The sequence below is a fragment of the Dioscorea cayenensis genome, chromosome 7, assembly GCF_009730915.1.
Source record: "Dioscorea cayenensis subsp. rotundata cultivar TDr96_F1 chromosome 7, TDr96_F1_v2_PseudoChromosome.rev07_lg8_w22 25.fasta, whole genome shotgun sequence".
NCBI classification, from domain to species: Eukaryota; Viridiplantae; Streptophyta; class Magnoliopsida; order Dioscoreales; family Dioscoreaceae; genus Dioscorea; species Dioscorea cayenensis.
Window position 1 is genome coordinate 28,899,907 of NC_052477.1, and position 17,818 is coordinate 28,917,724.

Below are 17,818 nucleotides of genomic sequence, written 5' to 3' on the forward strand. Positions count from 1 at the left end.
CTCCCCCCTAGATTTCATAATAGTTGGTTTTTCACCTGAAACTCGATCAAAAGCTAATTTTCAACATCAAATTCAGATAGAATAAGTTGGGTCAAGTTTGAGTATATTTATCATCACTAAGTATGATAATTATGATTTTTTTATTTTTTTAGTATTTTTATTTGCATCAATATAACCTTTAAATTTTTATTTACTTGTCAGCTAAACAGAACCTTTAAGCTTAAATCACAATTTAAGATGCTAATGTAAGGTTAGATATTGATGTATAACTTTATCTCACTAACAATACAAATTTAAAGTTTTCATGAATTTTACCTTGTCAAATGCCGGCAATCTCAAATGCACAACTTTTGTTGATGGGGACCTTGCCATATCATTAATTATCATCTAGTAAAAAGATGTTAATCCGAATAAAATAACATTGGAGTTTGTTATCAATTTATTATTCCACTTTTTTTATATGGCATGGGCTGCTTTTAAGTTTTAACTATAATTGTATATTTATTTTTAGGTTTTAGAGAAAAATTTTGGACGTGGACCAAAACTATCAATTTTTAATAGTTTAAAGTTTCTTGTTTAACAACTAAATTAAGTTTTTGCAATAACTAAAACATACATCTTGCATTTTTATTTTTGTTTTTTTGATCCAAGGAAAAAGGTTCCAATTGATTGCTCAAAAATCAAGTGTAGCAAACAAAAATTGGAAGATGTATAAAAAGATAATTATTTTCCCTTATATTAGTATTAGTGTAACCATTGAGTGATATATATATCAATTATAGGAACGCTTGTGTTTCAGTCGTCAGATTTACAAACCATCTATTTGTGTTAACAGTAAATTAAACAGCGCATTCACACAATATTATCAATAATTGCAAAAAATAATAATGTATATTATACTGAGAAGCACAATGCTCTACACATTAAAAAAAAATGGATGCATAGTTTTTTTTATCAAACATGTGATAATTATCATAATAATAACTAAACTAAAATTAGCCTTTGAAACCGATTCAGCTAGTGTTCAGTACCATTGTTACCATTTTTTGTGTTCCGTCTTCTTTTTGTAAATCTCTCTTTGTTTTCTCTTCTATTCTTTTCATTCCCATAGAGCATTGCAAAGAACGTATACTATATATATATACTTTTATTTTTTTTATTGTCTCAGCTTAATTAATCATTTATCATTAATATTAGTTTTTTTTTTATAAACTTCATCATAAATTTAAACTTGATCCTAGTAAGAGATTTCCTTTCATAAAAATTAGATGCAAAATAAAATGTCTTTTTTAGTTCAGTAGATGTACATGTATTCATTATTAGGCATTCTGCGTACAGTTAGTACGCTCAACCATATGCTGTAACTCAGACCGTAATATTTTTAATATATATATATAAATATATATGGTACAAGCTTTTAATTCTAAAGGTCCACTGGGCCGTTCTTTTGTACTAGGGCTGTGCAAAAACTCAATAATAAGGACTGAACCCAAGCTTCAACCATACGTTTGGAAAAACCTTTTTATTTTTAATATATATACTATAAATATATATGGTACAAGCTTTTAATTCTAAAGGTCCACTGGGCCGTTCTTTGTACTGGGCTGTGCAAAACTCAATAATAAGGACTGAACCCAAGCTTCAACCATACGTTTGGAAAAACCTTTTTTTGTTTAAAATAAAATTTAATGCATGGAGATATACATATATATATATATATATATATAAACATATATGAAATCTCTTTTAAGGGCACCATTTGTGCCTCACTCCCTCCCAATATGCAGTTAAAATTATTATTATTATTTTAAATATGGATAAACTACATTCATTAGTACAAAAAACTCTATCAATCGAAGAGACTAAAAACGAAAAGCAACGAATCACTAGGTGTGGTACATCAACCAAAAAGAAACAAAGCGAAAATAAAACAAGATGAGGAAGCAAGACTCCCTTCAAACCCCCAAGCTCAGCTAGCTCGCTAAAAACAAATGTGTCTCCTTCGAAGTTGGAACCTCATCAGAGTTCGCAGCACGAGGTCCCAGAAACTCTAAGCTTTTTCAAATGGTTGATATGAAATTTCTAGCTTCTCTTTAAAAACTTTTTCCAGTTGAAATTATTTTTTTAAATTACATCTTTTGAATATATATTTATAAAATTAGAATGAGTCAAAGTTATATCAAAAGTAATTGATAAAAACAGTGATCATTGACATTGTATCTTCTACATTAAAAAAAGAAAAATAAAAATAAAAAAATGGAAATGATCAAAGTGAGACAAATTAAATCTAACCATAAATTTTTCATAATAATTTCAAAAAAATACCAAAAAGATATATGCTTAGCCCAAGTTATCACACACATTTTTTGTGTGTCATTTTAATCAATTTCTCATACTTCTCTCATGATCTCTCACATGGATTTAGTCCCATTGATATGACCACATGCTCCTAAAACCTAATTTTCAACCCTCATTAAACATAAAAATTCAAAAAGCATATGTGAAATTAAAAACAAAAAAAAGCAAGTGATATGTCTTGTGGATGATGATTATTTTTATTGAAAAAAAAAACATATAATAATTATAAATTACTCCAAGTCATCCTTACACTCCAAACAAGTTAGCAAGTGACAGACAAAGAATCAAGTTAGTCATAAAAATGACACATTCCTTGGTACATGGAACTTCATGGAAACAAGCTTAATTTTCTCACCAACCAATTACCATCTTATCTATGTTTTCAAACTTTATTGCAAACATTGAAGTTGGTCACTCTGACACGCTACTAACACTTTATTAGGTAAGTGGATGCCAACCATGGCCAATACATCACCATTAACCACCATCCAAACTCAATCAAATGGTCATTAGACCTTTCATAAACTTTTAACAAAGTCTTTTTAAAAAAAAGAAAGGTGCAACTCTTGGGAGTGGAACCATTTGACAAAAGAGCTAGGCCATGTTAATGAGAATGATCCTCATCTAAAACCACTAAAAGTAGATGGATAGAATAAATTAGATGTACATGAGTACATGTCCATTGCTTGCTTTTATTAAAAAAATTAAAACAAACTTTGCAAAAGAATTTTTTTGGAGTTTGGAGTCTTTGGACCCCTACTTCCCTCACCATGTATTATTTCAATACTTTTACAATAGTAATTACAGCTTGCTTTTTTTAACTTTTTATTATTTTTAATTGACATATGAAAATTCTGTGCCATTCCTTTATTGATAACCAATAACTTTTTGCTGTATGATGACAGATGAATTTAAAATTGGAATTGGTGTTTTATGTATTATTATTTCACTGAATAATGCATTTAAATAACAAATAATTCTTAGTAATAAATATTATTAAATAGAAATGATAATATAATTAGGTGGAATATATATATATATATATATATATATATATATATATATATATATATATATATTTGATGAAACACAATCAAATGAATTTTATTAAAGAATAGAAATAAATGTAGAAGTTAAGCAAATTATAAACCTAACTAGGTTGAAAGAAATAGACCTAGACAAGAAATTAATTAGAACAAAAGTTACAATGATTAGTTAATAATTTAGAGAAAAATGAAATTAAATTTAATTTAGATTTAAATTATTTCATAATAATATAAAATTAAATAGATGTAAATATATCGTAGTCCATAACATTATCATTTCAATTTCAATACCTCTCAAACCAAAATTTAAAAGCTCAAATCCCTTTCAACTCAACTACTAAAAATTCATTTAGATATTTATAAAAAAAATTATCAATTTAATCTATGTTGATCTTAATCAATATTTTAAATAATATTATTATATGAATTAAATATTATCCATCCTACTTCATACTCCATTAGATGTATATAAATATAAATTTTTTTTAATAAACAAGCAACAAATAGTTTTCAAAAGAAATCAAAGATGTACATAAACATAGAATAAACTCAGCAAACAATTGTATTATTACTTTATGGAATTCATATTTATTAGTTCAAAAAAGTGTATTTTCTCGGGTCTATCATATATGTCATAATTTTTTTTTTTAATGAAAACACATGTAAAACTGTGATGATAGAGCACTAATAAAGAATAGTAACTAAACAATATGAGCAACCACTTTATATGGTTTGATCTCGGTTTATATAGTAGATTTTAGCGTAACGAACACCTAGTGAAGAGACCCATACATCTCTCTCCCATGCATGCAAGCAATACACACAGTGAACCAAAGATAAATTTTTACATGATTGTGATTTTCCAACTGTGAAGCTTCTTTACATTCTCAAAGTCAATTCTCATAATTTATATATCCACCACCATTCAAATATAACCAACCTCTCTCAATCTCTTCTTACACCCTCTCTTATCTTATGGATCTCCCTAGAACCACCACCACCACCACCAAACCATCTCACCTTACTCGCCTCAATGCCTTCATGGCCAAATCCTTCATCGGTCGGAGATTCAAACTAACCCAACGACAAACAACCTTCACAACCGAGCTCCGTGCCGGCACCACCACCTTTCTTACCATGGCCTACATCCTCGCCATCAACGCTTCAATCCTCTCCGATTCCGGCGCCACCTGCTCCATCTCCGACTGCACTCACCCTTCTCCAACCTGCAAGTTCCCTCCTGTCGACCCAGGCTACTCTTCCTGCATCTCCACCGCTCGCCGTGACCTCATCGTCGCCACCGCCGCCTCCTCCGCCATTGGCTCTTTACTCATGGCTCTCTTCGCCAACCTCCCTCTCGCTCTCGCCCCCGGTATGGGCACCAACGCCTACTTCGCTTACTCCGTAGTCGGCTTCCACGGCTCCGGCAACCTCCCTTACCGCACCGCCCTCGCCGTCATCTTCCTCGAAGGTCTTATCTTTCTTCTAATCTCCGCCATCGGCCTTCGTGGTAAACTCACTTCACTCATACCAAATCCAATCCGCATCTCCTCCTCCGCCGCCATCGGCCTTTTCCTCGCCTTCATCGGCCTTCAACCCAATCAAGGCATAGGTCTCATCGGCTTCTCTCCATCCACAATTTTAGGTCTCGCTGCTTGCCCAGTCTCCGACCGTGCCTCCCTTTCCCCAGTCCTCACCTTCTCCAACGGCACCACCGTTCTCCTCCCCAACTCCACCGTCTCCTCCCCCATCTTCTGTCTCCACCACCGCATGCTCAGCCCCACCTTCTGGCTCGCCGCCGTTGGCTTCCTCATTATCTCCTTATGCCTTATCAAACACATCAAGGGAGCCATCATCTACGGCGTTCTCTTCGTCACTTTCATCTCCTGGTTCCGCAACACCTCAGTCACCACCTTCCCTAACACTCCCTCCGGCGACGATGCTTTTAACTATTTCAAAAAAGTCGTCGACGTTCACAAAATCCAGTCCACCGCCGGCGCTCTCCGTTTCTCAGGCATAACCAAACCATTCTTCTGGGAAGCTCTTCTCTCTTTTCTCTACGTAGACATTCTTGACACCACCGGCACTTTATACTCCATGGCTAACTTCGCCGGCTTTGTTGCCGATGATGGTAGCTTTGAAGGCCAGTATTTTGCATTCATGTCTGATGCTACTGCAATTATCATCGGCTCTTTACTTGGTACCTCGCCGGTGACTACGTTTCTTGAGTCTTCAACCGGGATTAGAGAAGGTGGGAGGACAGGGTTGACGGCGATGACGGTGGCCGGGTATTTCATGCTGGCTTTCTTCTTCACTCCATTGCTAGCTTCGATACCGCCGTGGGCAGTAGGACCACCGTTGGTGCTCGTCGGAGTGATGATGATGAAGTCAGTGAAGGAGATAGAGTGGGGAGACATGAAGGAAGCTATACCGGCGTTTATGACACTGATTCTGACGCCATTGACGTACTCGATTGCTTATGGACTCATCGCCGGCATCGGAACTTACGTCGTCTTGCATGCATGGGACTGGGCGATCGTCGCATGGCGGTGGTTGGTGATGAAGAGGAAGATGAAGAAGAGGGTGGAAAACACTGTTGCTAGCGGAGCCAATAATCATAGTGATAAAACACTTGACATTTGATTTGCTGAAATCTAGTCAAAACTGATAATTATGATAATCTTATTATCAAATGTATTGGATTGAGTTACATGGGGAAAAAAAAACACATATATAGTAAAAAAAAAGTTTTATCTTTTTTTTTCTTTTGTTTTTTCTACTTTTATATATTGTCAAACACCATCTGTGGATGTACAGTAATTTTAATAGGATTGAACGACTGCGATTGATTCAGTTACAATGCTGAGATTAATTATATGGTTCATATTAAAATATTGTACATCTCACTTTTTACTGTGCTTATAAATAGTGCGGAGTGTTACTGTTAATAGAACGGTGTGCAGCCGTTGGATTGAAATCCAACGGCCCATAATCTATGAACGTGGACAGACGATGCATCCTCTTTTTATATATATATATATATATATAACAAATATAGACAGACAGTATAAGCACGAGTTCGGATCTCAACACATCTATATACACTCACCAGGGTTGAGCTCATCAGCAGGACAAAAAAGCCCTATATAAAAACTCTAAAATTATTTTAAATATTTTAATATGTTTAAATGATTAATATGTTAAATGCATTATTGATTTAGACCAAATACCTTATCATCAAAAGTTTATCCAAGTGATAGAAGTAATGTGTATACAAATAATACCCATAGGACAAAATCTACCTTTTATAGAACTCTTACCGTTTATTTTAGATTGATTTAGAGCCAATAATTTCTGGAAAATTTGTGGATTAAAAACCTATGAAAACATTTAGGTTGGAACCATCTTTATACAAGTTTAAAAATAAATATTTATTTCATAAACCAATCCAAAAACGGACCTATCAAACATTCCTTACTTTGCGGCTTTATGTGAGCTCAATGGGTGGCATTGTGCTGCCTTTTAGTGACCTTTTCTAGTTCATTACATAAGTGGACATGAGGTTTATCTTGTTATTCTATGGTTAGCTTTAATGATGCTAGATTTCTCTCTTCTGTTTTAGTTTGTTTAAGGAATTGCTTTGCCGACCTGTCTTAATATATATATATATATATATATTTGAAGGAAGTGGGTGCAATAGTTTTAGCTGATTTTGATGAAAATTCAACATCTGAGAGGACTTGATGGTCAATTAAAACAACCATTATGATGTTTTTGTTTGAATCTAATGGCCGACATGGAGCACTAGTAGAACAGTAAGAACCTAACAGTAAATGATTTCAAACCATGCATGAATCTAGCTTAGTTGACAACTAGTTCTATGATTCCACATTCAAAATCCTTGAGGTCCATCATCCCATGAAAAAAAAGTATCACTAAATGACAATCTAATTGGAGGAAGAGAAGATCCTGTCTGCAAGGCTACCCCATTAGAGGGATATATATGTATATATCCTAATAAACAGGGAATGGTTGGATCAATGGTCCCTCTAATTCTCTTTCTCTCAACTTGCAACTCTAATACTCTTTAGACTATCTGTTTTGCCTGTCTAGCATCTAGCATGCCTTGTCTACTCATTACTTCATTCTCTCATGTGTTTGCTTGTGTATGATTACAGAATTAAGTAATGAAATGAATAGCATCATTGATGGACAAACAAATCTAATTCACATGTGAAAAAGTCAACAAAATTCCATTGCTAAATTATGTCCAACAGCACACGTTTTGGAAGTATCAACATATGCAAACAAGCTCACAAGCGCCCACTCAAAAAACATAGACAATAGTAACAACTGAAACATAACAACTGCAAAACAGTAGAATGGTGGAAAGTTTTTAATGCTTGTCTTCTTCATCTTGAAGCTGCTGCTGCTGCTGCTTATCACCTTGCCATGCCCAAACAATGTCCTTCAGAGCTGGCCTTATGTCTTGTTTCATTAGCTTCTGATACTCGAGTGTATCGCCGTTTGTTTTCTTTATCTCCACAAGATGGAATGCAGGAGTGACCTCGAAGATTTCTGCATCAATGGCCAATACTCCCTTCCTGCCTTCTTTTGATCCTTCGATTTTCAAGACTCCATCATCTTTCTTCTTGACCTTAAGCTTCAGTTTTCTTGCAATATCTTCCAGTTTTGAAATAATGTTCCAAGCTGGTTGTGTAGAAGTAAATCTCACCTCCCTTCGGTTGTCAGTCTGCTCGAATAAACTGGAAAGATCAAACCCTGCAGAGAGAGCGATGATGTCGAAAGCATTCAAGTTTGTCAGTTTCGCCATCTCTTGCTTCACTTCTGTCTTACCAGTGTCAGACGAACTAAGAACAGAATCAATATCCACTGGCACCAGTTCTGTCGTTGCCATTCCGTTCTGCATTAGTTTGTCATCAAGTCCTTTTTTGAACCAAGGATTCTGCATAATTCTCGCAATTGTGATCCTTGTATTAGGATTCGGATCAAGTATCCTTAGTAACAATCTCCTAACATCACTAGGAAACCAATTAGGACACTGGAATTCTGCCTTTCCGATCTTTTTATACATCTCCATCAAATTGGGATCTTGGAAAGGGAGATAACCAGCCAAGAGGACAAACAAGATCACTCCGCATGACCAGATATCAGCTTTCGCTCCATCATATCCTTTTCTATTTATCACCTCAGGAGCAACATATGCGGGAGTTCCACAGGTAGTATGAAGCAGTCCATCTTGCTTTTTCGACTCGGCAAGAGCACTCAAACCAAAATCAGACACCTTCAGATTCTCGATCGTCATCCAGAAGAAGGTTCTCTGGTTTCAAATCACGATGATACACACCTCTGCTATGGCAGAAATCACGGCACTAATCAGCTGCTGAAAATATTTCCTCACAAGCTCCTGCCGGAGTTTTCCCCCTTCAAAAACCTTGTTGAACAATTCACCACCTTTGACATACTCCATGACAAAATATATCTTAGTTTTGCTTGCCATGACTTCATAAAGCTGAACAACATAAGGGTGTCTCACCAAACTCATTACCGAAATCTCTCGCTTTATCTGATCCATGAGACCAACCTTCAAAACTTTTTCTTTGTCAATCACCTTTATAGCAACATTCTGAGAGGTTTTCAGATTCCTGCCATGGAAAACTTTGGCGAAAGTTCCTTGACCTAATAGTTTTCCCAATTCATATCTTTGCATCAAAACAGAACTTCCTTTGTTCTCTGTCCCCATTTACGATATGTATATATATCTCAAACAACAATCAATATATATTGCAAACAATCCACAAATGCGGGATAGTAGGGAGGTCGATCTCAACCGTCGTCACCAATGTCGTGATCTAGCACGACAGGCTTCTTTAAATTCTGAGCTCCATTCAGTTTTTGTGCATGAAGCACCGAGTCTCCAATCTCATCAAGGATAAATAAGGGCAGCTCAAATGGAGCTACGAACAGATAAACCTCACGCGATAAATTCTCCGCAAGCACACACATCTTTCAGCATTCCCTGGTTTTTTTGGTTCTTCCAATTCTTTTCCCTGCAACTTTAATCCAAAATCAACTTGAGATTGTATATATTAGCAAAAGATAGTATATTAGTAACATCTACAACAAGATAAATAACAAAAAGCAGTATGAGATTTGCATCATAACACACTTCCTGAACCCAAATCCTCTACACAACAATATAAATATGAAAGCCATTAAATTAAATTGTGGACATACTCATAATATTAAAAGAGGAAGTGAATCTAAAAGATACAACTTTAGCTTAAAAAAATTAGCAGGAATGAAAGACGAGCAGGTTGAAATGGAATCAGTAACTAAGAAAACATACAAATGAAATACCCAGAACCACATCATCAAAAACCAAACCAATTTAAACTAAAACCATATGATGGACACACAGGAGTTCCTAATTCAATAATTGCGAGATATAATTCACATTAGAAAAATCAAGATATTATGAGGAAATCAGCCACTTTCTAACATCCACATTACCATGAAGCAAAACAGTAACAGAGAGTATATAAATACATAAATGAGTGGAAAATCCCAATCTTTCGAAATGAAAATTTAACAAAAGATCCATAATAGCACACACAAAAAACACACACATAACCATCAGGGCATACTAAAACAAGAAAAGGAACATCCTTTTCAACATCTCACACATTCAAAATCAATTTTTATCTATTAAACTTAAAAAAACAAGAACAAAAAGGCCATTCAATTTGTGAGAGGTTAGATCTTTTCACCTTTCCACGCGAGGAAGACGAATAAAAAACCCCCCAAAATCAACCCTCCGGTCGATCAAGAGGTATGAGATCGAAGAAAGAAGAGATTTTTAGAACAATTGAAATCGAAATCGAAGCCTTCTTCTCAAAACCCACTCTTTTTTACTCTCAGGCGATGCTTTCGGGATTCTCAGACATTCTCGTCTTTATATATATATACACATACATCGCTGTTATCAAACCCTTGTTCAAGACCTGAAATTACAATAAAGCCCTCTAACATTAGCAAAATTACGTCTTAATAAAGAAAGGACCCTGGAACGATTGGATTCCAGTGAGCTGTAGTTCAATTTATTTATCAATTTTTAAATATAATAATAGAAAGAAAATAAAATGAAATATTTTGTTTACATATAATTAAAATTTCCAAATACACAAAGTTAAGCTGAAAATAAAACGCAAGTCATTTTTTTTTCTAATATTTTATTTAATTTAAATTTCCAAATCCTCCTATGAAAGCTGCTCATGCATTTCTTCTCCAAAGATAATATACTATAATAATAATAATAATAATAATAATAATAATAATATGAATGTTTAAAATTATATAACTCAAATTACAAAGGTGACAAGGTGTTATCAAAAGAATATGCAAGTATAAATTATAATAGTTACAGTAGCTTAATGGTTTTTTATAAATGAATTTTTCTGTCATGTAATTTTGGAACGGAGGAAATATTATTCTTTCTACATGAGACTCGCATTAAAATCAACAAATAATACTGATAAATAATACTATATCAGAACAATACTATAAAACAAGGTTTCGAACCCTCACTCCTTTGTGAACTTTGTGATGGTTTACTACTAAATTACTTGTTTCTCAACTTAAATTATATATAACTCAAGTAATAGTGATATTTGTATTTCCATCTCAACAAATCAATTTTTTTCCCACAAGGTATTGTCATCTTAGGATATGAAAGAAAAAGTGTATTGAACCTAAGAAAAATGTCGTGAATCCCGATTCTACGAGAATTTTTATGAAAGTGTTCCATCTGCTTCTTTTTCATGAAAGTTTCTTTCTTTTTTTTCTGTCGTTAAGGTGGAGAACTGAATAAAAAATTCTCTTTTTTTCATCATCAATTGAATGCACTGGAGTATAAATGTATACCATGCACCCGAATACCCATATAATAATATTCATTTATTACCAAAAATACAAACGTTTCTTCCCCCAAGATAGAAGTAAGTAAACAGGAATTAATTCTAACTCCCACAGGGTGAAAACAGTAAAAGGTTCAAGGAAATCATTTTGGGTTGAGAAAAAGAATTTAATATGTATATATACAATTAGAAAGTATAATTTGCATAAAAACCCATTTTGCGAAACGGTGGGCTGAGGGCAATCGCGTCCGAATGATAATTAATTTATATATATAATTCAAAAGTATAATTTATTAGCATAAAAAACTCATTTTTTTTGCGGAACGGTGGGCCGAGGGCAATTGCGTCCAAATAATAATAATAATAATAATAATAATTAAATTCAAGGAGGTTTTCGAAATATCATGAGAACTGAGGGCAATTGCCGTAGCGGGGGAGGCTTGATGCTCTCGCCATTGACGTCACGTGATTCCCCCAATATTTAACCAACACGTGTGCCCAATCACGTGATAAATACCACAAATACCCGTCAACGTTTGACAGACTTGCTTACTAACAAGTCATGTTTGGTATTATTTTTTTTTGAAATGTTCCTAAAATTTACCCTCGAACTTGCGTTAAATGGCTGATTTGTTAAGTTTTAGCTTGCATGAAGTCCGAGGGCATTTAAGTCATTTTAAATGAAATCGATGGATCAGCTGTTCGTTTGTGGATCAACGGTTGTGATCAAGATGGGACCCACATTGAATTTTTTTTTTCTTTTTCTAATTATTCACCAGTTTTTATTTATAATAATTTTTTAAAAAAATATTTCTGCCTATTTTAGTGGTACCAATGAAAGCCAATATAAGATCCACAATATTTTTATTTTTTTATTTATTCATTTATTTTTGTTTGGTGAAAATTCACATGATGTGGTTGGGGATATATATATATATATATATATGCTAGGAAATAGGCATAATTAACTTTTGAAAATATTAAAGAAGAAAAAGTAATTTGAAATTTAAATTAATCGAAAATAAGATTCATAATATTTTTTTTTTATTTATTTATTTTTGTTTGGTGAGATGATTCGCATGTTGTGGTTGGAGGTCTATATATATTTATGTTAGGAAATAGATATAACCAACTTTTGAAAATATTAAATAAGAAAAAGTAATTTAAAATATAAATTAATAGAAAATAAGATTCATAATATTTTTATTTATTTATTTATTTATTGTTTGGTGAGACCGTGAGAAGATTCGCATGTTGTGGTTGGGTTTATATATATATATATATATATATATGCTAGGAAATAGGCATACTCAAACTTTTGAAAATACTAAAAAGGAAAAAAGAAATTTGAAATTTAAATTAAAAGAATAATCCCCAACCACATACTACATCTAATTTTGGTGCAACAAGATACCAAATGCACAACTCCAACTTTTGTTTAAAACATACATATTGATTGATCCATTGATTGGCAATGGCATGGTTGCTTTTGTATATGACACTTGTATAATTTGGTGCCAAGTTTACTCTTCTTTTGTATGTAGGCCCATAATAATTCAATTATTATTTGTATACATTTAGAAAACAAGAATGGTATTCTAAAATCTTCTTACAATCTTATGACACTTGTCTTTAATTTATTTATTTATTATTTTGTTTTAAGACAACATCAATGTGTGAGTTGCACCATCTTGCTCACTAAGAAAGCTTCCTTTTAAAAGAAATAAATAAATAAAGTGTCCTTGTTCATTGGCTTGATGACTCATGCTTCTTCTCCAATGAAATGTTTCCACAGCATTGGTTTTTGATGGCTTGGAAGAGCTCACCCTTTTTTCTTTGAAGTCTTCATCATGTCAAGGAATCCAAGAATGTTTTGCATATTCCTTTTGTTATCATGAAATTTCAACTTATTATCAATAAAGTAAATTTTTAATTAATTAATTAATTAATATATTTTAATATAATAAAAGAATTAGAATAAAAACAGCTGAAGTTCACCTTTGGATCTATATTAGATCTAATTACTTATTACTTGGACCTACAAGCTTGTCTACCGTCACCACAAAGATCTTTCCTTGATAACTAAGAAATCAACATTTATTTATTTATCTATTATTATTAGAGTTTGAATCGATCATCTACATCTGTACGGAGATAACTGTTTATTATAGATGTTTATTTATAACTGTTGAATGATCGTCCAACTGTTATTATTCATATAAATACTTCGTAAATTTACTGTACATTATAACTATATAACACTGTTTAAAATTGTTGTAAACATTCTTATATTTGTACTTAGATGATGGATACTCTTATTATTATTATTATTATTATTATTATTATTATTATTAATATTATTATTATTATTATTTACAATATGGTGCATTGGTGATAAAAAATAGCAAATTAATTGGCATCATAATGTTTCGCACTTAAGAATACAAGAAATACCTGAACATTCAAATCCATTGCACAAGCAAGAAAATTGTCAGATATTAATATTACACGTTCTCTGAGTTTAAGAATTGAATGCTATTCGCAAACAAAAAATGAGCGCCGAAGAACACAATAATTAACAAATGAAACTGAGAAGACAAACACTACATTTGGTATCGGATTCCTTGTGCAACTTCGAAGAAATGTGCGACATTCTCTTCTGGTGTTCCTACTTTGATGCCGTGACCGAGATTCAAAATATGTTTACTATTGCCAGCTTTGGCCACAGTATCGTGAATACGTTTCGTTATGAACTCTTTTGATCCAAAGAGGACCCCAGGGTCGACATTTCCCTGGACGGCTACATCGAGACCCAACCGTTTCCGGCCTTCTGCCATGTCAACAGTCCAGTCTAAACTAACAACATCGACCCCAGTCATAGCAAGTCTCTCGAGCAATCCTCCTGATCCACTTGCGTAGAGGATTAAAGGAAGATCCGGATGTGTCTTTCTGACAGATTCAACAATTTGCTTCAAATAAGGCAAGCTGAATTCCTCAAAATCCACAGGGCTTAATTCTGTTGCCCATGAATCAAAGATCTGGACTGCTTGAGCACCATTGTTCGCTTGGTACTTGATGTATTTTGCCATCGAGTTGGCAAATTTCTGTAGCAATGCATGAAGAACCTACCAAAAACAAGAACCAATATCATAATTCAAGGTGATGAGACAGTGATAGACACAATCTTGATGCATAATATCAGAGGTTCGGATTAGAAAATTCATAGCATGATATCATTAGGGGCAAGAGCAGTTCACTATGCATCAATTTTGTGATAGCTATTTTTTTGAGTTTAGCTAGATGCTCTCGAGTGTCTATCCATTGATATCATAATAAGCAACTGCAGGTCTCTATCTTGGCACAAATGAAGAGACTGATCACTCAGCTGAAATCTTTGATACCCAGATTGGCAATGGACAACTTAACCAATGATGTCCACAAATTGGAAAGAAATACGACATTTTACAGAGTTTTGATTAATCGTTTTTTGACACTAATGATGTGTTTCTAGATGCGAACAAAAGCTTTATCCAATGGTAGACCCAACCTTTCAAACTTGCAGGAGCCACGGCCCTATAGGCTCCCATGGTACTGCCATCACTGGGCAGAGTGCAAGGCTGAATAATTCAAGGGGGCATGACCCTTGAATTGAAAACAAAGCGAGATATGAAAGTTAAGATGTCTGAATCTCATGATAACTTAATTGATAGCATTGCAATCAGTGACAGTCTTGACAAAGATGTAATTGGAGGCTTGGAGCACAAAATTATGTCAGGTTTAGATCAAAACAGAAAGATATCGGGAAACATAAAAATGGATGGGCAAAAAACACAGACTTGTCACTGCAATTACAAATGATTTTTGGTGGGTTATTAATAGATGAACTTAGGTTATTGTATCCAAGATATATTTTGGCAAGTTACTCGTAAACAATACTAAGTAAATGTGGAGAACAGAAGCTAAATGCATTGCTAGCGAACATAGAATTATTGATAACTAATGAGTAAGCTTTTAAGTTTAAAGTAAGAAAATATAGTTTTATGTTGTACCTCGGGTTGAGAGAAAGCCAATTGCTTTATTTTGGTGAAGTTCTTGGATGAACCCCCTTCAACCACATATGATGCAAGGGTGAAAGGAGCCCCAACAAAACCAAGAACCGCAGCTTCATCTTTAACCTGATGAAGAAAGAAATGCTTGGTTAGTAAACCTTGCCCAGCATATCTAAAGAAAAAAAACCTTTGGTAAAGAGTTTTTATCCACTAAGATTTCTAACAAATAAAATCATGAACAGCTAAAAACCAATTACTCACAACCAATTAAGCAAAGTCTATGAAATATTGACCTCATCTCTCAAAATAGACAGTGCTTCACCAACATAAGGAACGAACTCTTCTGGAACAAACTCTCTCACTTGATCAACATCACCTGATGTTCTTAAAGGACTATATATGACAGGACCTTTCCCTTTCACTATATCAAATGGTATGTTCATACCCGGGAGAGGAGTCAGGATGTCAGAAAACAAAATAACCTGCCACAAGAAAAATTATGCATAATTAATACACATAAGAATTAGGAGCATTTTGGCAAATAATCAAAGAAATAAAGTGCAGCATGGATAAAGAAATTTGTGCTACATAACTTCATGACCAATTTAATTAAGCTTTTTGCTGATACTTGTTTCTAAAGACAATAAGGAGATGCAACATTGATCCACAAATACTAAAATAGAACAGGAAAAAGGAGAAATAAATAATGCATAGTTGTTCTTTCAACCAGTACATTGAAACTATTAAGAACAATATAGACATGGAATGAACACAATGTAAGTTAAAATGAAACAATATTTCAGGCAGGTACCCAGCCAAAAGAATATATATTGAACATATACGAAGAATTATTGCATTCAAGATGCATTTCCGCATACTGTTTTCATATCTAAAGAGGTTCTTTGACAACAGCTTACTTGCATAAGTTTGTAATAATAAGTCCTGAATCACCAAGCTATTATTTCATACTTAACAACAGGATGAAGAAGGTGACAGAAAACTATGGGCAAAAAAGATCTTACTCCATCAGGTTTGAAAACTTTCCATGGTTGTAGAGAGATTTCAACAACAAGATCTACATTTTCTGATCTTTCACGAAATGAAGGGTACTTCTCACATATCATTTGATAACTCTGTAAAGACCAATATAGAATTGATATAAGATTCCTAAGCATAAAAAGTAAACATTTTCTTCCACAGAAAAAAAAAAAGAATAGAGCTTAACCATTCAAGAAAACACAACGCGCAAAAACACACACACACACACACACATGCACAAAGATATTAGCAAAGGGAACAAATTTGGAAATTAGACTCTGTTCCATCTCCTTCCAGTGCTGGATAAGAAATTTTATAATTTAACCACAACTTTTAGAGACACCTTACACCAAAATGTAAGAACTAGTCTACCAATGTCCCATCAATCCTTATGCCCAGGCAATACAACTGGAATAGTGAGCCCACATATTTTCAAATAGCGAAGCTCAGCGGCAAGAATAAACTGAATTCTACTTCACATCAACACTTGACATATTTCAAACATGAATAGCTTATGGTGTTAAAAATTTTTTTAGCAATTATTAGACCTGCCTTCATGTACCTCCCTGCTTGTCTCATAAGCCAAACTGGGGGTCTATCGACTTTGCCACCCCGGACAGCATGTAGTAGTAGCGGCTCCGCCAAGTTTGCAACTTTTGGTTCTGCAACAACTTCTTCACAAAAAAAAAGAAGCTAAATTTAGACCTTTCCAGTGTACAAAACCAGGTTGCATGAGATTCCAGATGAATTCAACCTAATTGGAGATTATAATGAAGACTACAACAATTCAGACTCAAATGAATGCTCCAACAAGTCTTATAATGAGTAGTAGCATTTCAAACATGTAGTAGAATGTAGTAGCATTTCAAACAAGTCTCACAACGAGGACTACAACAATTCAGTGAATGCTCCATTAATGAGAAAGTTCATCTAAAATTCCATCTTTTAAACAGAAAAAAACCAAATTAAGAAACCCTAATTGGAAAATGACCACATAGATTGAAATAAAAAAGAAGTAATACCTCCAACGACGCATCGGATTGCGAACTGCTTCGATTTGATTCGAGATCTCGCGGAAATCGAAGGTGATGAGATTGAAAACGGGCTATAAATGCACGCCATTTCAACCCCAAATTCTTTTGCCCTAATTCCTCAAAAAACCTTCGAAATTTCCCAAAATCGAATTCTGACCAGAAAGAAGACCTTCTCGCTCCCACAGTCTTCCAGCATGAATTTACTTGACTACCCTTGTAGATGTTGATCTCTATATAACAGTAGCTCTTTGTGTCTCCGTTAATATCCATTGATCATGGGGGTGTTTTCGGGATTTACTGGAAATATATCTTATCTTACACCAGTGTTTAGCTTATCCAGATATGGAGCTGAGTGA

At 33.9% G+C, this 17,818-nt stretch overlaps 2 protein-coding genes and 1 pseudogene across 5 annotated transcripts; 1 reads left to right on the forward strand and 2 right to left on the reverse strand.

Annotated features, from left to right (window-relative positions):
• Nucleotides 1–4,362: 4,362 nt before the first annotated feature.
• LOC120264610 (adenine/guanine permease AZG1-like) lies at nucleotides 4,363–6,130 on the forward strand. Its single transcript, XM_039272430.1, has one exon. It carries the CDS (start codon nucleotides 4,380–4,382, stop codon nucleotides 6,045–6,047), a length of 1,668 nt encoding a protein of 555 aa, XP_039128364.1. The 5' UTR covers nucleotides 4,363–4,379; the 3' UTR covers nucleotides 6,048–6,130.
• A 1,500-nt stretch (nucleotides 6,131–7,630) lies between these two features.
• Nucleotides 7,631–10,354, reverse strand: LOC120265490 (annotated as a pseudogene).
• A 3,429-nt stretch (nucleotides 10,355–13,783) lies between these two features.
• Nucleotides 13,784–17,657, reverse strand: LOC120265669 (uroporphyrinogen decarboxylase). 4 transcript variants are annotated; one of them, XM_039273621.1, is made up of 6 exons: nucleotides 17,451–17,657; nucleotides 16,981–17,099; nucleotides 16,413–16,523; nucleotides 15,684–15,872; nucleotides 15,391–15,516; nucleotides 13,784–14,466 (listed from the first exon to the last, which is right to left on the reverse strand). In XM_039273621.1, the coding sequence occupies exons 1-6, from the start codon at nucleotides 17,548–17,550 to the stop codon at nucleotides 13,945–13,947; spliced, it is 1,167 nt and encodes a 388-aa protein (XP_039129555.1). In that variant the 5' UTR covers nucleotides 17,551–17,657; the 3' UTR covers nucleotides 13,784–13,944. The 4 variants fall into 4 exon arrangements, with proteins under 4 accessions (XP_039129555.1, XP_039129554.1, XP_039129556.1 ...); XM_039273620.1 differs by having other exon boundaries at nucleotides 16,981–17,102; nucleotides 17,451–17,655; XM_039273622.1 differs by lacking the exon at nucleotides 17,451–17,657 and having other exon boundaries at nucleotides 16,977–17,104.
• Between the last annotated feature and the right edge of the window lie 161 nt (nucleotides 17,658–17,818).